Source organism: Acanthaster planci, linkage group LG09, assembly GCF_054643075.1.
Source record: "Acanthaster planci isolate LZ-2023a linkage group LG09, COTS_SCS, whole genome shotgun sequence".
NCBI lineage: Eukaryota > Metazoa > Echinodermata > Asteroidea > Valvatida > Acanthasteridae > Acanthaster > Acanthaster planci.
Window position 1 is genome coordinate 8,621,011 of NC_141785.1, and position 23,777 is coordinate 8,644,787.

At 42.0% G+C, this 23,777-nt stretch overlaps 1 protein-coding gene and 1 long non-coding RNA gene across 5 annotated transcripts in view; both read left to right on the forward strand.

The window, feature by feature from the left end:
• Window positions 1-796: 796 nt before the first annotated feature.
• On the forward strand, window positions 797-13,068 carry LOC147798103 (uncharacterized). Its single transcript, XR_015426557.1, has 3 exons — window positions 797-1,422; window positions 10,351-10,496; window positions 11,330-13,068. It is a non-coding gene; the product is annotated as an uncharacterized LOC147798103 (long non-coding RNA).
• Window positions 13,069-16,020: 2,952 nt separating this feature from the next.
• The window catches only part of LOC110980631 (syntaxin-like), a 55,063-nt gene continuing 47,306 nt past the window's right edge, over window positions 16,021-23,777 (forward strand). For 3 of the 4 annotated variants that reach the window (XM_087140919.1, XM_087140918.1, XM_022237499.2), the window contains exons 1-3: window positions 16,021-16,233; window positions 20,695-20,775; window positions 22,058-22,157. In XM_087140919.1, the coding sequence (XP_086997045.1) occupies window positions 16,204-16,233; window positions 20,695-20,775; window positions 22,058-22,157 (211 nt within the window). In that variant the 5' untranslated portion in view covers window positions 16,021-16,203. The remainder of the gene's footprint in view (window positions 16,234-20,694; window positions 20,776-22,057; window positions 22,158-23,777) is intronic. The other variant, XM_022237498.2, reaches the window with a different exon arrangement.

Genomic DNA, 23,777 nt, shown 5'->3' on the forward strand with positions numbered 1-23,777 from the left:
ACAGACGGAGCGAATGCGGTGATGGAAAGCACTAAATAGTGTGGTATTTGGCATATTGGCCCACAAAAGGTTCAATTCTCAGTCGGCTCAAAAAGGGATTAGTATTGGCCCAAAAATGTTTATTGACCCCCCCCCCAAAAAAACGAGGCTGAAGTAGGAGATTTTCATGTTTTGACAGTTCCTCTCCCTCGCCGCTAATTCGTGTATTTTAAAGTGATCAATCAATCTGGTCTGCACGAGGCTTGTGGAAATTTGTGATCATTTGTACGCTGATTTCGTTTTCTATATAGTCGCTAAGAAGCCTTCAGCCTAGTTCTCGAGTGGTGGGCCACATAATTACATGTATGTTCCGCTCTAATCATCAAGACTCGCTTTGTATCATTGCCCTACAGAATACGGTCTTATCCACCCTTTACAAGAAAAAATGGAATATCCCTTCATTGATAAAAATGCAAATGAGCCCCACCTCTTTATTTTAAGTGGTGCGGTCTGAAACGGTCGCGTGTAGTCCACGCTCCACTCTTCATACATCGACATATCTATCGATACCTTCGTGATTCCAATGTTTTCTAGCAAAAAAGCGAAGCAGTCCACGACCCAAACCACAGCAATTCTTGAGGATAAATCAGTTTCAAGTGTTATTAATGGTGGAGATTCCAGCCTTCGGAATGTTTCCGTGTCGGTTTCGGCCTAGGGTTGACCGACCTTGCAGGAAAAAAGCTGCCTTGCCTCGGGCAGGAGTTCAGCACATCAGCCGCGCGATTCGCAGTTTGAAACTATGTATGACGGTCAACTTTTGGCCTCCCCTCGCCCGTACCTCACTCAGAATAGGCGCCAGCTTCTGTTTAACCTCGCCTTGGGTTGCCCCTTCTCTGTCAGGTCCTCCGGGGAATAAATTTCCGACAGCCTCCGCCGCGGCCAATTTGGAATCTACCGGTCATGTCTTCCGACACGAGAGGGCAGCATTCCATCATGGTGACTTCCACACAACCGCCATTTTACGGTATGTCGCCCTACATGTTTGGGTTTCCTGCCGCTCAGCAGTGGCTTCTTTTTCAACAACAGCCACTGGCAACCAGTCCAACAGATCCTGTCGTTAGTCACGTGGCCCAACGGCCCCTATGAAGTCCGGTATCTTTGGATGGGAACAAGCAAGCCAACTCCGACATTGTAAGGTTCATTTAGATTCGGCATTCAAGTTAACGTGGTCGACGATGACTTTAGCATCCCGGATGGTCAAGAGGGCTTTTGCATCCCGCACCGTAAGTCAGTTGGTACTCCAGTTACTGACAGAGTCTTGTCATCGTGGGGAGAGCTTCGCTCAAATATATTGGGCCATGAGGCAATGAAGGAAGAATTGGCCAACAATCTCATCCAGCCGAGCAAGAAAAGTTCTTCAAGGCACCAGAAATTCCCAGCCAGGTGAGACCAACCTTTAAAGAAACTTGATCTTCCTTGGTTCCACAAGTTGACTGACTGAAAGATGCCCATGGTCGTCTCCTGAAATCGGCACTGCCTAAAGTTTCATCTTTTTGATGCCCTTGTTGTTTCATCATGACCCGATAGGGTTGACAAGGCTGTGGTTAAGGAATATGTCACCTCAGCTTTAATTCTCTTGGGCTCTGCTGGTCAGAGCCACGCCTTGGCTCGTCAGCATGCCTTTGATGATCTTGTGGACTGTCGATTTGAATCCCTGAAGAAGAAAGCTCCTTCTATGGTGTTTTTCTGTGGAGGAAATCTTCTGAAAGACATTGAGGAGGCTGAGAGAGCCGGCAAGTTGAAAACTAAGGTCACAAAGGGGCCTCTTCGTCAAGCCTTTCCTGGAGGGGGGGGGGTCCCCGTACTACTCAGCAGTTAACCGACGCTTCCAAGGGTTACGCTCCTTTCGCAGTGGGCGCTCCTTTCACAGTGGGCACTCAAGTGGTGTTCCGTCCTGTTTCGGGAATTTCAAACGGCCCATGTGGTCTGGCTCGAAGCAAGCTGAAGGCCACCCGCACCACTGAAGACAAGTCAAAAAAGTGGATTGTTTTCCTCGGACAGGTCGTCTCATATTTTTTATTCATCAATGGAGAACTCTCACTTAAGACAGTAGGGCTCTTCAGACTGTTCAAGGCCACAGAATAGATTTTCTTCAGCCGCCATTTCAGTTACCGGAAAGAGTACCAAACAAGATATTGTTCATACTGAGGCCCAGAAGTTACAGAATGGCGCCGTTACGCTGGAAGCACCAGTAGATGGCCAATTTATTTCTTCCCTAATCCCCAAGAAGTCAGGGAACTCCGGCCTATAAATAAACTTGCATCCTCTAAATGCTTTCGTTGCTTATCATCACTTCAAGATTGAGGGGATAAAATTGGTAAAAGATCTATTACATCTTGGGGATTTTCTGGGGTCAATAGATCTCAAATATGCATACTTCATGATGCCACTTCACAAGGATCATTGCAAGTATCTACGTTTCTTTTGGAAAGATCAGACACATGTATTCCAGTTTGCTTGCCTTCCGTTCGGCCTCTCCAGACTTTCAGAACATTCACAAAAGTCCTCAAGCAGGTTGCTTCACACCTCCGCCAGATGGGAATTTGTTGTGGTTTTTTTTTTACCTCGACGACATTCTGATTCTCGACAAATCGTCCGACGAATGCAGGAGCAATCTGACAAGTCAACCTTCTTCAGCAGGTAGGATTTGTGACAAATCACGACAAATCGCAGTCTGTTCCATTGCAACAGGTGACATATCTCGGCTTCCTCATCAATTCCAGAACCATGACTCTGTCTTTGCCAGCAGGGAAAATACTCGGTGTTATCAATCACAACCGAGAAGTGTTGGAACTGAAAGTTTTATACAGTGCGGTATTTGGCAAAACGTCTCGGCCGTCTGTCATCGACAATCCAAGCTGTGTTCCCCGCACCACTATTTTATAGTCACCTTCAACAAGTCAAGAACATTGCCCTTCACAGGCAACGTTCCTACGAGACTCGGGTGATTTTGTCGCATGCATCTCAACTAAAACTGGAGACAATGGATACGCTGGCCTGTATTAAGCAGTGGAACGGTCAGACTCTGCTTGACCCATTTCCAGACATCACCATCCAAACAAATTCATCACTCCAAGGTCGGGGTGCCTGTTTTGGAGAAAAACTATGCCGGGCCGCTGGTCAGTCGAGGAACAATCTCTGTACATCAATCATCTGGAGTTGCTCTCAGTCTTTCATGCTGTTTGGTCATTGGTAAGCCATCGCCAAAACTTATGCATTCGTCTCCAGGTTGACAGCATAACAGCCCTGCCATACATCAAGCACAAGGGGGTACGCATTCCCCAGAACTGTCCAACGTAGCGGTACAATTGTGGACATGGTGCTTAGTAAGGAACATAACATTTGTAGCAGAATATCTGCCAAGGCTACAGAACGGTGCAGCAGACAAGTTGTCTCGACTGTTCAACGACAGAATAGAATGGCACCTGCATCTCGAGGTGTTCGCAAAATTGGTTCAAGTAATGGGCATCCAGCCATCAGTCGACCTATTTGCATCACGTCAGAACAGTCAACTCCCAGAGCATGTGTCGTGGCATCCAGATCCTCCGGTGTGGCAAGTAGATGCCTGGGTGCTACCTGTTTCTCCCGTTGCTGTTCTCCCTAGCTGCCTCCAAAAAATATCAGTAGACAGGGCCACAGTTCTTTTCATAGCGTCTGTGTGGAAAACACAGCCTTGGTACCCTCGCTTACTGGAACTCGCCATACGGAGTCCGGTTTACTTCCTCGTCGACCTGACATTCTGTCCCTGTATCACAACAATCAGGGCCATCCAGTGTGGAAGACCTACAATTAGCAGGCTGGATGCTATCAGGCGATCCCTCTCAGCAAGTGGTTTTTCAGATGGAGTGGCCTCGGTCATGTTGTTCTCTTGGCGCCAGGGGACAATGCTCAAATCAACTCTGCATGGAAGCGACGGAACAGCTGGTGTTTTCTGCGACGCCTTAATTCAGTTCAAGCGTCTTTAGCTGATGTCCTTGAATTTCTTCGTACATGTAGTCTCTTGAACAATATCGAACACTTAACGTTTATCAATCAGCAATTTCATCCGCTCATGATCCCGTTGATGGTATTTCTGTTGGTCAGTGCCATTGATGACAAGATATTTTAAGAGTGTCTTCAATGTCCGTCCTCCACAACCCAAGTACAATGTGTAGGGCAACTTGGGACTCGGGGACTTTCCTGAGGTATCTTCGTTCCCTTCCTGCAAATGGCAAACTGCCTTTGCGGTTGTTGGCGCTGAAGTTGTGCATGTTACTTGCGCAAGTCACAGAGAGGCGCTGTTCATCTCTTTCGACATTTGACTTGCAATTTATGCAGAGGACTGCCGACGGTTACACCTTGTCTCCATCTTGACCATCCAAATTTTCCACTGCATCTAAACCAGTTCAAACTGTTGCTGTGCACAGTTATTCGCCTGACAGCAGACAGTATCGTTAAGACGCTTGATGAGTATCTTAAGCGCACAAAATCCCTCCAAGGCAAGGGACCGACAAAGGTCACAAGCCTGTTTTTGTCCTTTATGAAGCTTTTTTAGCATTTTTATCAATGAAGGGATATTTCATTTTTTTCTTAAAGGGTGGATCAGACCGTATTATATAGGTTAACATTACAAAGTGAGTCTCTTCTCCTTAGGTCTTTTATAATTCCAATCATATGGCAGGGGATCGGGCTGCATCTGGAAGTCTGATTTGCTACGCCTGGGCCGGCTCTTTGGAACACACTGACGGGGACGTCTGTGTAGCTAATTCTTGTATACGCTACTGTAAGACTACTTTTCGTAGCCAAGTGGTTTAGCAGCAACTCCAGTCACGCACAGCTTTGGTGTGGTTCTGGTGGAATACTGCATAATCTCCTCATCAGGGATGTACTGTGCAGGCGCGAGGTGGCAGATATTTACATGAAATGAAGGGTGTGTTACCGGACGACGGACGTGTTGTTCATTCCGCTGCGATCATTTTGCAGCTTTTTACTTTTATTCTTACTTCCTTTTTTTCTGATCTTGTAGTTTTTACGTCGTTGAAGTAGTTTTTTTATCGTGTCTCGTTTGAACGTAGTCTCGGATATTTCAACCTTCTTTAAGAGCGTTTTATTGAGCCTGGGCTACATTGGACCATTCAAGGCGGCCGGCAAGGCGGGAAAATTCGGCGTACACTTATGGACATTTGTGTTACTGAGTGCTCTGTGTGCTCCTAGCTACAAGTCTGCACAACACTTATCATAACTTCTGTGGTATCCCTAGCCCAGTATTGACCGTCCAGCAATATGTATCAGGTTGGACCTTTCCTAATAATTTTCCCTGTTCAATTACCTTCGTGATATGCAATTTTGTGTTCTGCAAGCATGACAAGCAGGCATATCTTTATTTGCAGTCATGACCAGGATGATGTCTCTGATAACAGTGATATGCGGTGCTTAGCTGAACTTGAACAGTTTTCAAATGTTTTTAGCTGCAAGTATTTATGTGGGGAACAAATTGTGTTTTTACAACATCAGTCCCTACGTTCTTAGGCAATCTCGCAACTGCTCCTGCACTTAGTAAAAAGCTTGGCAAAAGAAACGTGTTCGTGGGATGTGACATTCTTTCCCTAAGTTACACACTCATCAGTACGCGCTTAAAAGTTTTGATGAAAAATAACTCCATATCATCCCCATGTAAGCTGTCTATGATGTCAAGTACGTGTGATATTATCCTTGTCTGGTGATGTTCATCCTAACCCTGGACCCGGCTGCAAGTATCCATGTGGTATCTGCAACAAAGCTATCAAATATGGCTAGAATGTTGCATGTTGTGATCACTGTAACGTATGTATGCACCGCGAGCGTATCCCCACGAGTGAGGACATGTATCGGATTCTTGCTGATCACTCCAGTTTATCATGGACATGCCTCTCCTGCGGCATCCCCAATTTCAATTCCAGTTTATTTTGGCAATCTAGTTCATCCAGTTTCTTTGATGAAAACTTATTTTCCATCTTGAGCGACTGCACTGCAGTTTTATGATCACAAGCCTGTTAAATACAAGCTTACTCAGTCTTCAGGAAAATTCAGCAGGCTTAAAGCCACTTCCTCCCCAGTACCTAAATCAGCCAGTTAACTCCCTAAGCAAACAGCTTCCAAAATAAACACCAACATGCGTTTTATGATCACAAACTGTAATGGCTTTCTTGGGAAGAAAGAGGCAATTGTAGAGACGGTAAAGGATTCCAATCCCATATCATCTTAGTGACGGAATCATGGCTTAAACCTGGTATTAATGATAGCCTAATAAGTGCATTTCAGATAACCATACAATCTACAGGAAAGATAGAAGGGAAAATGGGAGGTGGTGTCTCCATTGCTGTAAGGAAAGACTTGATCGCAACCCACCTTGAGTTTTTTATGTAAAGGCAGAGTTGATATGAGTTTCTACCCAGATGGCCAACACGAAGCCAATTTACATTTGCTGTTTTTACGATCCACCTAACCAACGATCTGATCCTATCCAACAACTCCGAAATTCACTGGAAAAATTGGACTGGAAGAAGAACCCTACAGTTTGGATTGGGGTGATATTAATGTGCCGGATGCCTACTGGGAAGTACCTTGCCGAAAGTTCAGCTCCGAATGCAACCACCCAGCTGAATTAACGACTTAGCCCCTGAATTTACTTGATTTTTCCCTTGTTTAATTTGCACATGAGCCTAATCATAATAAGCAAACAAGATCACCTAATGTGCAGAATACCCTCAACCTCAAGTTTTGTGTTTTAAATCCATGCTGCTTCCAACCCCTCAAGACCGAGCCTGGTATTTCAGATCATTTCAAAGTCACCGCAGATGCTGAAGCTACACCTTGTGTCCAGAGTTGTGAGAGAAGACGGATTTATTATTGGCACAAAGCAGACAGGGATGGCCTAAAGGAAAGCTTGAACCAGTCTAGAACTAGCTTTGAGAATAAATGCTCCCCAAAATCAATCAATAAAAACTTGCAGAGTTTTGTGAGAGGTCTACGAGATTCAGTTGATGAACATGTACCCTCTTCGCTGAAGTTTTCAATATTCAATCTTCCTTGGCTAGGCTAACCAGATCACTCAAACGATCGAAACGAAAGAAGAATAGGACCTTCTGTGCTGCAAAATCATCCAACACCGATCGACTATGGAAACGGTACAAAGCACTCGGGAAACAAGTCCAATGTGTCTTACAGAAGGCTGAACAGGAGTATCTCTCTTCAACTATCTTTGAGTCACTACAGACAAATGTCAAGAGGTTTTGGTGCTTCATCAAACACCGCAGACGGGACACATGTGGTATCACCGCACTTTGGAGCCAAGGTTCGTTGGAGAGCGATGCATCCAGCAAAGCCGAGGTACTTACACTATGAGTCAATCTTCACCATGGAAGACACCTCTCACAGCCCACCTCTTGGGAAGAGTCCATTCCCAGAAATACCAAGTCCCACAATTATAGCTTGCATGGTACCGGTATTACAAAGCTTCTAAAAGGGCTCAATGTAAGCCCCTGGACCAAATGTAATCAGCCCCCATGTGCTGAAAATGTGTGCAGAAGAGATTGCTCGATGCTTCAGGTCCTGTTCACCCAAAGCATCACAATCGGGAAGCTTCCAAGGGACTGGCGATGTGCCAATGTATAGACTTGTATTATATAAAAAGGGTAGCAGGAAAGACCCAGCCACATCGCTCACATGATCTGCAAATTATTGGAACACGTCATTTACTGTCATGTTATGAATCATCTTGAGAAATTTAATATCCTGAGCGACCACCAGCACTGTTTCAGGTCGCATCGCTCCTGCGAAACCTAAGTATTATCTACCATTCATCATATTTTTAGCGGTGCAGACAAAGTCAAGCAAGTATAGATGCCGTCATTTTAGATTTCGCAAAGCATTTGATACAGTTCCCCACAGACGTCGACGCTTGCTTCACAAGATGAAATTGTATGGTCTGCGTGGCTTATTGTTCTCCTGGGTATCAGATTTTCTCACAAAACGTGAACAAACTGTTGTTGTTTGGGGTAAATCGTCCAAACCTGTAACCTCAGGTGTTCCACAGGGCACAGTGCTAGGGCCGCTCCTTTTCCTGTGTTACATAAACGACCTTCTAGATGGTATATCGTCCAAGGTTTGCCTGTTTGCAGATGGTTGCTTAATCTGTTGTCCTATTGAAGACAGAAATGACTGCCTTGCCCTCCAGAAAGACCTCCATAAGCTTGAAAAATGGAAAAGGACCTGGCAGATGAACTTCAAACCCGAGAAATGTAGCATCATCCGGTTCACAAGAAAACGGTCTCCAACTCATTACAGTTATTCACTGTCTGGTAATAAGCTATCAGGAACAAACCATCATAAATACCTTGGTGTTACCCTTTCATTTGACATGAAACGGAATCAAGTTGATTCAATCAACATATAGATATTGTCACAGCAGAAGTAAATGGACGTGTCATCTTCTTCCTTCCTAGAAACCCGAGTAATGCTCCAGTCCATTAAAAAGCCCAGGCTTTCAATAGTCTCGTTCGACCCCACCTTTAGTATTGTAGCTCTGTATAGGCTCCGCATACAAAGAAACACATCGACAAGATTGAGGCTGTCCAGGGCGTACTACCATTCAACATTAAAGTAGGACCAGCTTTGTTACAGCAATGCTAGAAAAGGCTTAAACTTCCCCTCCTGCTGCAGAGAAGACGGCACAGCAGCTTATTCATGTTGTGGTAATTATTTCATTCTGCAAAATTTCTTGGAAATAATGAGAACTGTTGTAGCAATCTTTATTTGTGGATGGTTTGATGAAAGAGATTGTTACCTGTTGTCTTGTTGAATGGTTTGGTTTGACCATGGTTTGACTTCGTATGAGTCCGTATTGATGGCAACGATTTTTTTGACAGATTTGTTGAGGAGGGTCAATCTCTGGGCAGCTCTACGATGTTCCAAGGGCTCCCATTCCAGTTGAGACAGCATTTTGGTGACGCTCTCTCTCTTTGTGTTGTTGTAGTTGTTGAGGACAAATCTGGCAGATCGTCGTTGAACCCCTTCCTGTTGCAATTTATGTTCCTTATGATGGGGATGCCAGACTGATAAACAGTACTCTAGACGAGGTCTGACTAGTGTTTTATAAGCCCTCGCTTTTACTTCGGAAGAACGGCTGTACAGATTTCTACTTAGCAGACCTGGAATTTGGTTAGCTTTTGCCTAATACTTTGATACGAGTTGCCCAGCTTAATTTGCTGTTGTTTACAGTTTGAAGTGTCGTATCTCCCAACTTGTTTTCTGCTTAAATTGGCTTCTTTTTGTGGGTAATTTGCATGGTGTAACATTTAGACTTGTTGAACTTCAGTCGCCATCGTTGTTCCCATGTGCAGAGGTAGTTAATTAATATCATTTTGAAGATCCTGGGTATCGTTGATGTTGTCTATCTGTCTGTAAAGGATACAGTCGTCTGCAAATAGACGTACTGTCGATGTAATTCCATTTGAGATGTCATTCACGTATAGAAAAGATAGGGCCTAAGACTGTACCTTGTAGGACGCCAGATGTTACATACATGAACGGAAGATGAAGTTTCACACTGTAGGACAACTTGTTGAGATCTCTGAGTAAGAAATGTCCTAATCCAAGTGTGGACTGAACCATTTATTCCCGCAATGGCTATAGCTAAGAGTCTTTCGTGCGGAACGTAGTCGAAGGCCTTGCTAAAGTCCGTAATAATTACATCCACTTGGCCTTTGTTGTTGAAGATCTTATTAGTAAGGTCACCAGTGGTCAATGCAAGTTGAGATTCGCATGACTAGTTCCCGCGGAATCCGTGCTGCTGATCATTTAGGCATCCCAGTTTTCTAGATCCATGTTTGAATGGATGATGTGCTCCAGTAATTTACAAGGTATGGATGAGGTATGGATGGTGAGAGTGGACGATAATTCCCTGGCTCTGAGTGATTTCCTTTTTGAACAAAAGAGTGACATTCGCCCTTAGCCATTCACACAAAACATTCACTGAAACTCTCCAAAGCGGTTTCTTGCCTTGGTAATCTTTGCAATTTTCCCACACCTCTTAAAAAACTTTCCAATCAAATTAAAGGGACTGGATTTTGTGATGTGTTTAGTGAGCCGTTAAGCGCCAAACAAGCTGTACGCCGTTGCTTGTCTGAAATTACGTCACCGTTTCACATCAGGCGTGAAATCTGGAACATGTAGTCAATATCATGTCGTTTTACTACAGAGTAATAGATGTTAGAGTACTCAGGATCACTGATATGAAAGGGTAAGGAAATATGAATGACATGTTAATTGTTATCTTCTATTGAAACACTGCAGTATTTCGACGTCAGCGCTACAAGGTTAGCTACAACTGGCTGGAGGGAGACCCCGACCTTTAGTTCGTAGATGTACCCGCTTTGGAGCCACCCGAGGTCACGATTCCCTAATCTCTGTTTAAAAAAATGGGAGCAAGACTTTGTGGGGTGAGTGCCCTTCAAAATTCAGGCTGAGTGTATTTAAAGTTGTTTCACTCAGCAAGACATACCAGCCAGTCCTCCCCAAACTGTACTAGAGGATGGAAAATAATGATCAACTACGACCCAAGATCAGGTGAGACTGGAAGGCGCGTAAAGTGTAATTTCGGCAACCAATATAGTGCGGTGGCACATAGACTCGTTCCCCTCTTGTACGTAGTCTCCAGACGTCTTACAAACATCCTCCGAAAGTAGAGACTGGTAGCAAGTAACAATTCCTGAGGAATCCTGACGGTTTTATGTTAATGAGGAAATCAGCATATAACAATTTCGACAATTCGAAGTCACATGACATAACTTTGAAAGACTTTCTAGATGCATGGACGCATGACCCACTCTTTGTACTGAATCATTTGCGCACACAACACAACTTTCAGACGTATTTACCTGTTTTTAAGGGGTATGTAACCGCTTCTCGGCAGTACTCTCCAAGCTGTCACGCGCCCGCACGAAAGGTTGTATGTAGCCTGCGTTCATTTCGGTCAAAAAAGTTCAGTGGAACAATTACACACCGTTTAAACGTTAGCCAATAATTTAGTCGCACATAGCAGATGAAATGAGCTACATTTTGCCAAGTGATGTATTGGAAGCGTCATCACAGACAATGGTAACATGCTTAATCACAGATAAATGGTAAATTGTAACAAACTGACATGATGTTTGTATTGATGTGTTATCAAAGACCGACCTGCCTCCCCAGGGTTGCAGTATTATATGGATGTTGTTTTATTTATGAATCGCGTCCACTTTGCACTCATTTTCTTTTCTCTTGTCTTTCGCAGGAATGTGAACGGCATTTCCAGAGCATTATTCTTAGAGAATAACGTTGGAAACACCGTCTTGTAATGTTAGTTCTTAGTGTTGTAATATTAATAGCGTGAATAATGAAAACACAAATCAAAATAAAGGCACAGTTTCGAATTAGCCTCATCATTATCTTGATGAAGTGACATCCTCATGCAATATGCTGATGCTTGGTTTCACGTTATCCTGATTCCTGATATTTTGATTTCTTGATGTTGTGGTGTCTAAATGTTCAGCATTATTAAGAAATTGATATAAGTCATGTGTTTACATCATTTTTATTCTGATTGGTCAATGGAATTAGTCATCAATTTAGAGCAGGGTGATGTAACCTTACTGCATAATTTACTTGTGACTTACATTCAGTAACTATGTTAATATAGTAGATTTGTAGAGTATAAAAACCCTGAACGTGTGTTGAGAAATCGAGTTGGAACTTTGCGAGCAGAGAGCTAAAGTCTGATGAGACCAGTTTCGATGCTTTGAGCCTGTGAAGTGTCTTCATGTTGAGAAAATACTTGATATGTGAAGTATTTTGCTGCGGTGAAATACTTGTTGGCAAACAGGAGGATATTCGTCACCAACACCCTGTTTGACTGGGAAGAGCTTGGCATGAGGCGAAGTTTTGAGAATAAAAGAAACTCGTATTCTTAACCAACTTCTGTTTGTCAACAAAGACTTCTTTTAAGTCTGAATTGTCCGTGCACTTGGGCCAGGACGATTGCTTCGAGTTCGGTTACTGAGACTCAAAATTCAGCGCTACTAAAAACATTTCGCGACCAGTTAAGGAGTCGAGTTGTTGCATAACTAAAGAATTTACGGGTTAAAGATGCATACGCTGGCGTAGAATATTAACTCCACGGCCTGTAACATTCATAATACGACAGCCAATGGTGATTCAGAGCTCATGATTTGGATAACACAATCAATAACTTTTGAACGAGGAAATTAATTCTAATATTTTGGGACTTGAGACGCCACCTACGAACTTCAGCCTTTGACGTGACCACCAGTTAGTATGTATGGAGATCTTGGGCAACAGGCCTGACATAATGTGAAAGGCGATGACTTTCTCTGGTTTCCTCAGTCACTTGTCGTATAGACGCCTGATGACTACCGGCCCAAATAACAGAGCAAGTCCAAGATGAGAAGTAAAAACGCTGCCCGAGTCTCGGATATCGTTATTTTGAATCAAACTTTTCACAGCAGTTTCCTGCTTTTACGAACTCTGAGGGAGTTTTCAACTTATCAACTTAACATATTTAACAGTTTCTTCTGAGTTATTTTTGTCACGTGGTATTTAAAGATATTTATCTGTTTTGTTTTTTTTATCCCTCGTTTTGAAGTTCGTTTTTGATTTCCGTATTTCACCGGTACTCCATGTTTTTACTCCACTTTTATTCTTAAATATATTTATTTTGTATTTTACATCCCGGGCGAACGGAATTTTAATGTTTTGTATTGTGGTTTGTAATATTTATTCATTATAATGTATTGCCTTTAACATTTTATTTGCTAGATTTAGTTGTTCTCTGTGCTTTACAGTGTTTATTCCCCTTCTTTTAAAACTTAACCCGTTTTTTTTACTTGGTTATCTTCAATAATATTATTTATAATATTACCACATATTAATCAATTTATGTTTCAAATCAAATCAGGGCCCTCGTGGAAAGCAGTTTTGTAACTGATAAGGCCACCCTTTATAAATAAAAGTAATAATCACCGAAGCAAAGGAGCTCTGGTTTTTAAAAACTCTTTGCGTCTGACTCTGCACTGGATCCACGGTCCTGTTGCTGCCCGGGCCTACAGGCTCAGGCTGGCGGGAGATCCCAAACTTGAGTCTGTGTAGAGCCATTGCAGTCTCCATAGATCAAGCTTTGAGATAGAATTGGAGAAATACATCGAGGTAAGTATACCTTCAACCTTTGGTTTCCTGAATGTAACTTGTTCACTTTGCGATCCCCAACGTGAAAGTGCACTCAGTATGAAAAAAAAAAACGATCACTATAACGAGGCTCTAAGGCGAGCAGAGCTCGATCACATCCAGTGGCATAAATTTGTGCCGGCGAATGGAGGGGGGAGGGAGAGAGAAAGGATAAATTGCCCGGCTGTACCGGGGCGGATGGACATACAATAGAGGGCGCTGCTCATTATACAGATGCACAGATCGCTCGTGCGATTACATGTGAAACGACCTGACTTTAAAAAGGGGAATTCATTTTTTTAAACTGCTAACCTCCATTTGACAGGAAGTCTTTTTCCTGAAATTGTCAATATATTTCTTTGGTGGATCGCTATTTGCGTCGTTTAAACAGTCGGAAGATTTCAAAAGAGAGCACTGCTCAAATGCAGCAAACGGCACTCTGCGAAGAATCTTATTCTCTTTATAAAACCACAGAATTTCGGCTTTTGCTCAATTCTGTCATTTCGCCAGAACTCCTTACATATTTGGCAAAATGTCGACGACCGATGGAGCTGCTGTTGATGCCTTTTATTATCCCTCATATCTATTAAAGGATGCCCCAAACGCAGATCTCCCAGACGATGATTGAATTTGTCCTTCCTCTAGAACATAATACAGCGAAGAGCTTGTTATTTGACAAAAATAAATGTATATATTAACCGTTGCCAGTGAGGCACCTTTTTCACATCGTTTATTTGTCATTTTTAGGTACTGGCTTTTGAATTTTTATAGTTCTAGTCATCGGTTGATTCGAGCTTTCGGCCAAGGAGAGAATAGCAAGTATATAGTCATTGTTTGTTATTCGCCCGAAATGTAAGTCCTGTTTGGAATGAATTACAAAATTAGGCCACGAAAATACCTTAATGATAATAGTTAATTTAGGAATACTTCCAGAATTTTACAGTATTCTATGTTTTATTGCATATTTTTACAACCTCAATTGTACTTTCACGGTCTATTTTGCACAACACCGTCTCGAGTTCACCTAAGCGTCCCGGTTCACATGTTGAAATTTCTAACACGTTCCGTTCTCGTTCCAACCTAGAAAACATTTACACTTTTATTTTCGTTCAGGCGTAACTGTCACCTCTCTTTTTGGTGGATGAAAGAATTAATTTACCGTTGCTATTTCAATAACTTCCTGATTATCTGTAATGTTGTGTAATTTCAATACAAAGAGCCTTGCAAAGTCTGGTGGTATTTATGTATTCTTTCGTCGACTTGCTGAAAATACTGCACATCATAAAGAAGTTTAACAGAGAAAGAACAGAGAAAGGAATGACTGTTTTTCCCCCTAAGCCAGAATCTGGAGTTTTCAGATCCTGAAATTTGTGACCACGGCATACAAGTGTCATACCATTAACACTAACACTCCTCAGTCCTCCAACAGGTGAAGGATTGAGGAGTGTTAGGGTTAATCAAACCGTTTAATGTGTATACAATTAGTTAAACAGTGTTGACCATTATTTTGAAGTATTTACAGAAAAAAATTCCCATCAGTTTCTTAGCTCGAAATGATGCTCATTATTCAGAGTTTTTACAAGCAATTTTTGTGACCAAGTCACTTGTTGATCGTTCTGTTGATAGTTTCTCCGATGAACAATTAAGTTGATTCCATTCGCGATTTGTTGTACCGACACGCCGAAGCGGCTGGTACTCGGACTGACCGAAGAGGGCCGAAAGAGGGCCTCTTAGGAAAAAAAATACCAACTACACGTTCTGCTTTCCATCAAACTTGGATAGGTGCAGCCGAATCAAGGGTTGTTTCCCACCGTGAGTCACGGTCGCTATTCATCCGGGTTATTGCAAATAAACACTGAATTATAACCACTCTTCTGTTCAGAATAATCTTGTTCGTAATGAAATCAATACCCCCCTCGTAATTGAACTGTTGACAAAAGGTGTGGGGTACGCAAGAGATTGGCGCGACGGACTGTATGCGTTCTTGCTTCTGAAAGAATAGGTCTTCTAGACTCAGAGTCAGTGGCGTAACAACCATTGGGGGAAGGTGTTTTTTAACCCCGCCCCCGCCCACTTTACCCACGAGTGCCCATTATTTCCCGAGCGTCCGTTTACCCTGTACTGACTTTTTGCCTTTAGCGTCGTGTGGACTTCAGTAATTTTGCAGCCATGAAAAAGTGCAGCCATAATAAACATGATGTTGACCACCCATCCCCACTGTTCGATTTTATGGATCGAGGAAAAGATCAAGTGGAGGTGGTTACAATGACGACAACAACAAGGACAAGAAACAGTTAAGAAAGAAGAAAAGCAAGAAACAGCACCCCATCTTATTTTACCCTTGACTCCCCAGTCAAAATGACCTCGCTATGGCACTGGCGCGTGACCAGGATTTTGGTGTTCAGTGACAAGCTATTACGGTAGTAGACCGATGATGCCTACAGAGCATTATTAATGTTTATTCTTTTTTTGAAGTTGGCCCACAAAATTTGATTTTGCCATTTTCTCGACATCACCGTATTGGGACAAGTGGCCGTTTTCATTATCTATGACGTCATACCTGTTGTGGCATGGGTTCATCATGGCATATCAAGCTTATTCTCTCGACAGAACCCGAAAGCTTTGTCAACTAGCACTGCCCCGAATTTAGTCCGCATGGCTTGCCATACACCAACCTACCCGCATTTTGTTTTCCCCACACTACTGATGCAAAAACACGCTTAGCACCAACTACACTGCCAAAATCAGAGCACTACGCCTACACCGAATTTTCACCGAAGATGAATGGCGGACGTTGGGTTTACGCTGGGTGAAATCGTTAGGTGTGGGCACGGGCGGGGAAACCTTCATCGCCGGATATATGCTGCTTTTCCTCGGAAGATACACTCGTGATCATCTCTGTAGGAATATTACTGTGGTTTCTTCAAGATGAGAGACCGACTGGGATCGTTTAAGAGGGTAATATACTGAGCTTGTGTCAAGAAAAAAATCCCCACACTAGCCATGCTAGCCATTGCCTGTGCATCTGATTGCAATGCATATGATTTAGGTGTGCGGTACATCACTGTACACTGAATGACTGTGTTGGCAGTTTCATCATGACCATTATGGCCATGATTACAGCATAGGCCTACATGTTTACATGTAACAGTATGTGAAATATCATGTGATCACGCTAATGTCGGCTCATCCCCTTAATTCGTGCAGGTACATGTAGTACGGCCTACTTTGACCAAAATTTATTCTTTAACTGGGGCCTACACTAAATGTTTTAGTAGCTTGAGTAAAACCCTATATGAAATAATATGAAGAACATGGGATGTCACCAAAGCAAGAGGAACAATGTCGTCTGCAAACGGGTTGGATCGTCTGTCATAAAACCTACATTACCGTAATTTGCACGAGTATGTTGCAAATGTCATTGTATGGGGTATCGGTAATGCCATACTTCTGAAAAATCTGCCAGTTGATGGCTTTTGGATATTTTCTTACAAAGTGTGCCATGTATTTGCCAGCTCCATTTGCATGTATGAGTAGTGAACAGGTTACATGTAATGTTTTGTGTGCAGTCGGCATTGAGCATTAACCCTAACCTTCCCTAACCACGCAGAATTGAACACCAGTAAAGTGTGTGAATTTGTAACACTGGGTACTGTACCCATAAACTGCTTGTGCTTTAACATGGGTTAAGGCATACCCAAAATAAACAGAGTCCAACAGTTTTTGTGCACAGTTTGCCATATGGTGTTGGAATTTGTTTGAATGGGTGTGGTTCCTAAATCACTCTGGGGTGTTAGGGTTAAACGTGTTAAACCATGCTGACATACATGTAACCTGAGGGATTTTGTGATGTATACATGTATGTACTGGTAGCATCAGATACCATGAAGGTACTTCCAGAACTCTAAGGTACATGTGTATAAACCTTACAGCTCTGGAAGTACCATGAAGGTCTGGGTTGGATTCATGGATCATGATATACTTTTTCTAGATTACAGTTTCAAGGTTTTAAAAATGTTTGAATATGTTCATTCATGTAAAGTAAGTTACAGGATGTTGCACGGTTTTTATGATTTGCCACTTTGGGGGATTTTCTTGTGGGTCAAGTTTTAATTTGCCCTAGGTCTGAATCACATCTCGTGAATACAAATTTTTTTATTCACAATGACAATGAAAGCATGGCATCAGACAAAAATTTTTGGTGGTGAAATTTTTAAAGCTCTCCCCCAGAACACCCTCTGCACACCCCAGAACACCGTCTGCACACCCCCAGAACACCCTCTGCACACCCCCAGAACACCCAGTGCACATGTTCAGTGCCATGCTGGCACATCTGAAAAAAAAAAAGAATAACAAACCTAAGGGTTTGTTTCATGATGCGCACTTACACGTGTGTAATATCAACTTCATGTTAAATCAACATCTTCACTCATCTCACTGAGCAATGTCTCCATTTAAAGCCATGTCCTGATTTTGGGTACTTCAGAAATATTTTATGCTCAGTACACGTACAGGTACATGTACTCTTTGTACATGCGCATATAAAACAATACATGTAGAAAGCAGAGATCCACACTAATTCATTGCAACAAACCCTAGAGGTACATGTACCTGCAATATTCTTCCGTGCTGTTCGAAAGAAAAGACCTGCTGAAAAATTGAAGCTGGATTTATGAGGCATGAAGTAATTGAGAAAACACACATGACACAAGGCGGGCTTCGTGTACAAGCATGCATGCTGAGCTTAAAGAGTGGCCGTCCGTGTCAAGCTTCGGCGAGATCACATCCACATGTGCTTAACTCCTCGCTAATGTGTTTGGGAAGAGTTCCGGACATGGACATTCACTAATTTTACCTTACAATGTTTGAGGAGAGTTTCCCTGCAATGTCATATCAGCCACCAGAAAGTGATAAGTCCTGATAGGTCACATTTAGCAGGGAAACCTGCTCATAGGTTTTGTGCACAGGGTGTCAAATGATGTTCACAGACCTGTTACTAAATAAACCTTTTGCGAGTTACATGTAAACATAACTTTGAATAACATCCGGTATGCCGAGTTCTTTAAATTCATGTGAATATAATAATTTGAATTCTCCATGCTAAAGACACTGTTGTTGCAGTGTACCTGTACATGTATACCTCATGATTTGGGGCAAGCTTCTGCTTCATTACGTAAGAGACACCTTGTACCAATACACTGTTTTCAATGGATAAGAAGGGCACAAAGGAACCAGTCCATTCCAGAGATGGTGGTTGCTATGGAAAAGCTTGCCCCATATCACAAGGTACATGTACATGTAATATGTAGCAACAGTGTCTTTAGTGTACGGAGTGTACAATCAGATAACTCAGTGTACCAGATTTTATTCAAATTTAAATCGCAAAAGGCTTATTGCGATGCTAGGCCATGCCTGAATAGCATCAGCTGGGGTAGGGAATCTAGCGCTTGTTTGGATAGAAGTTGCTATCTATATGTGTACATGTACACATACATACATGTACATGTAATGGGCGCTCCTACGGTACCAGTATTCTCCGTGCATGTGCATTGTACATGTACATGCACAAGTACACTCCACATTTACCTTGTTTACGAGTGCATTGATGCAAGCATGTTGCTAAGCTGAGAATACATGCATTATGCCACAGCTTGCTGTTCTGGCCTCTCTTTCGACTAAGCAAATATGCAAATATGCATTAACATACCGGTATCATTTACATGTATGTTAGTACCAATACATGTACCGGTACAGTACTGTACCTACAGTACATGTACATGTAGGTAACATGTGTGTGAAGTCACATCGTTTTAGCTGTCTGTTTTGTGATAGGAAGACCGCACATGTATTCATTCACGAACGTTGTACATTCTGCAGGTATACTTTTGTTCATGTACATGTATACGCAATTTTTTTTCTATTATATGAGCAAGGACAAAAGTAGTATTGAATTAATCTGCCCATCCCCTTATTATTTACATGTAGACTTTTGTTTGTGTACATTAGTGTAGGCACATGTACATCATGTACCGAAACGTACGTGTACATTGTACACGTACATGTACGTGCGCACATGTGGAACTATAGGAAAGTAAGTGAAAAGAGCAGTGTGCTGGTACATGTACTTTGAAACTTGGACGGTGTCTTACAAATTTTGGCCTGCTTTCATTGCCTGTTAGTCTCATGAATAAAAAAATCCCTGGAATATCTAAACACTAGAAATTATGAAATGCAGGAACTCTGGTGGGGTTGAATGGGAAATTCTTTTGGAACAAAATACATACATGTACAGTGCATGTGTATCAAATGTAATGCACTAAATGTACATGGTGTACATGCACCGGTACATGTACAGTACATGTTCATTTTGTTTTTTTTTTAAATTCCTGCCGATGAGTCAGTTTGGTACAGTACTGAGTACATGTACTTCCAAAAGGCAAGGTCATTGGGGAACAGAGCATGTGTGGGAGTTGGCATACGGCCTTCTCATAGGGTAGACCTTACTCGCAGACTATTCCATGATCACAGATGCCCTTCATTTTGCTTTGGATGATAGCCTAAGTTTTTAAATATTTGGCATTTTGCAATAATGGAAAGTGACAGATGTCTGAAACTTACTTGTACTGACATGGATTAAAATTATGCTAAACTACATGCATGTAAGCATAGTACCAATATTTCATGTATTTTGAGTCTGAAAAGAGCTATTGGTAGTTGCTCAAAAGAAAATGGCTGTGCTGAGGATGCAAATCTGCTGGGCAAGGGAAATACATGTACATTGACTAGTACATGTACATGAATTCTTTTGGAGAATTGGGTTACCAGCTACATGTAGAATTTCATGAACAAGTGTGCACATTGAGCATATCACTTCTTAGTCTGGTTCCCTGACCTGACCATTCTTCAGACATGTATAAATTGTACAGTGTAGGTCTGGTACATGTAGCTACTATTGACAGTATTTGTAGAACATGACACAATGGTGTGTCGCATAATACATGTGTGTGGGATACAGGATGCATTTGTCTGTTAGTTTAAAAGTCAACATTGTCAGAAGTTATACAAAAGTGCCAGTAAGTACCGTAGTCAAGATCAAATTGAGAAATTAAGAAAACTGGAAAAAGGCTATCAAAATTAAGTATGCACCTGTATGTGTGTTGGGAAATACTTGTAATGAAAGAAAGGCAGTTTTGCGTACATTTAAGTTTTTAAAATTTTCGAAATACATGTATTTGGCCAGAATCTTTTGGTCTAGGAACCCAGAGTAATTGCTTCAGACAGCTTCCGTGTTCATTTCTGCTCATCACTTTTGTTTATTCTGTAGTACCGCCTCCTTTAGGAGCAACCCTTGGAAATTCGGCCCAGGGTTGTTGGATTCATTCCCAGGTTTCACTCTTCAGTGTTTGTATTCTTTTGCAGGGGGATGAAGATGATGTGGGGCCAGATGATGTGTCGGTCAACGTGGACAGCGAGAGGTACATGGATGAGTTCTTTGAGCAGGTAATAATTTCCAAACGCTTCCATTGCTTAATCCCTTCTCAAGTCCAAAGCTGGCCAAGGTCAGGAGACCTTCTGTACAACATTATGATGACACGCTTTGTTTATGTGTACGCTTTCCTTAAGTGGGACACGATCCATGGCACCCTCATAGGAATGCGCACAGGTACACAAAGCGTGACGTCACTGTGTTTTTTAAGTCTTGCTTAATGTCTGCCTCGCAAGAGATCCTTGCACTTAGTGCCATTTTGCATATGATACTCCAGCTTAACCCTAACCTTACCTAACCACACAGAATTAAACAGCAGCGAAGTGTTTAATTCTGTGGAGATAGGTCTGGTAGACCCATAACAGCTGGCTTTTGCATTGGGTTTGGCATACCTCAGAAAAACAAAGTCCAACAACCTCTGTGCACAAAGTCCCATATGGCTATTTAACTTTGTGTGAATGGGAAGGTTAAGGCCAGCAACCCTTGGGGGGTTGTGTTTAATGTTCACGTACACATTAGACGTGTACATGTACAAAGTGATGTCTACAGTAAGCAGGCCAAGTTCAGTTCTTGTACATACATGTACATGTACCTTTGTATGTGAGGCACCTTCACAAATTCAGACCTGAGAAGACTCAATGCCAACTGTTGAGTCTGAGTCAGGCATGGAAAGATTTTAAGTCTACCTGTCATCACACATTCTCTGTAATTGCAAATACACGCACCAGTACAGTATGCAAACAATTTACATATACATGTACATACTGTACATGTTACTGTACATGTAAGTGAACATATTCCAGTTAGTCTCTCCAAACCACATCTTGTCTTTGATCAGGTGGTCTAAATTATAAGTGCCAAGGCAATGCCATATTGACTACAGTTTGTATAGATGTCACCCACATGTGTACACATTTACATGTATCTAGAATCTTTAGTCAATTATTGAAAGCATGTACATGTATTTTGATACATCTGATTTGAAACATCCCCAGTTTACAGTCAGTTAACCACCGTTAAGTTGGAACTACAAGTAATCCGGAAATGTCAGGCAAGATTGCCCGCTATGTGTATGCAGACTTGCATCAACAATTTTTTCCTGAAACTGAAACTTACTTGGCACAGGTTTCTTTGACTACCCTGAAATTTTAATTATAAAATCTGGCAGTCCTGCTAGGATGGTTTAAGATGAGCTCTGAGAATTGGTTTCTCTAGTTAAAAAAAAAACATTTCAAAGATGGTTTTCTGCCTGTGGAGGTGCTTTATTACAACTACCGGTACCTTTTCTTGTGTTAGGTGGAAGAAATTCGCAATAACATTGACAAGATTGCCAGCAATGTTGAGGAGGTCAAGAAGAAGCACAGCGACATTCTCTCAGCTCCGCAGCCTGATGAGAGTAAGTGAGGTTTCAGTTTTCAATTCATAGTTGGTCACCCTGACTTCTTCGGTATGGGCTCTAGCCTCTACCGAGAACCTTGTGTGCACCGTGTAAACGTTCTTGATGTCAAGTTTCATTTGGCTTTAAAGATTTGGACTTCAAGGCATCATTGTTTGTTTGAAGGGGTATGACGCATATTGTAGTCCTGTAAAATATGTTTTATAACGATGGAAAACATGTTTATTGTACAAGTACATACAAACTTAATGAGCAGATGAGATACCCCGGTATTCTGCACACCATATCTGTTGACAGACTCATTGACTTCTTAAATAATCCCAAGATGTCTTTATTTAATAAGACAATGCAATGCAGAACAGCATTGTGGGAGTTCCACTGAAGGCTTCAGGTAAAAATCCTATTCACTGCAAATATTGGTACATGTATACATGTACGTCTTTGGACTCTGTATATTGTCAAAGGAAAAAATTATCAAAGTGTGCAAGGATTTTGTTTGACAATTTCTTTTGAGAAATCTTAATACATTAGAAGTAAAATAAACATATCAGAAATCAAAAAAAGAGGGTTTGATGTTTTAATCTTACCGGTATGTGTTCGTGTAGCAGAGTCTCTCTCATCTACACTGTATGTGAATAAGCCAAATTGATCCAAATACATGTATGTTGATCTCCCCAGAACTAAAAATAAAAAAAAACTAACACAAAACAAAGTAGCAAAACCAAACACAGCAAACAGCATTAAAGAAACGAAACGCAACAAACCTGAAAAAAATTTTCCATTTAAAGGGTACATGTATTGTTGATTTTAGGTTTTCTGAAACAAATCTTTGCCTAACTAAAAGTTACAGTGTACCAGTACATGTACAGTACATGTATGCATGTGCATTGATGCACAGATGTACACCGTACACTTTGTACGTGTCGTGCTAAGTCCCAGACATATTCATACCCAGTGATTGTACGCATCTCAATACATAAATCAATCCAAGTCTCGGTTTGAAAAATAAAGGCACACTAAACCCTGACCTCCTTCCAGTAGGCATGCAGCACAGGGCAGCAAAGGAATCTGGGCCGATTCTTCTCATTCACGTTTCCTCTCCTCATTGCTCTCAGCCGAGAAACTACTGTGACGGCAAGCGATTATGCGCGGCATGATGGAGGGAGCAGTGATGTGCAAAAAAAAAAAAAAAAACCTCACGAGTGTTGGTGCTTGGGTGGCTGGGCACACCGACCCTTTCACATCTCATTGCTCACACGCTGCGTACCGAGAAGTGATAAACCACGGGGAAGGGACTGTGTAAAACATACATGTACAGGGATTTTTGTACATGTATGTGAAGGAACATAGAGAAAGGACATGTTGCCTGCATGTGCATGTACACATATCCACACATCTTGTTACCAGCTACAGTGTACATGTACACATGTGTACATGTTTATGTACATGTACATGTAACAGTATATTACACATTATGCAGTTGTGCATTGAAGCATGCCAGTATAAAATACAGTATACATGTACATCGTGACATTGAATCATGGAATACCAGTACAGTGTGTTCCATAAATCTTGCGCTCACCAGATCAGTTGGCTCTTCAGGCAACAGAACACACATAC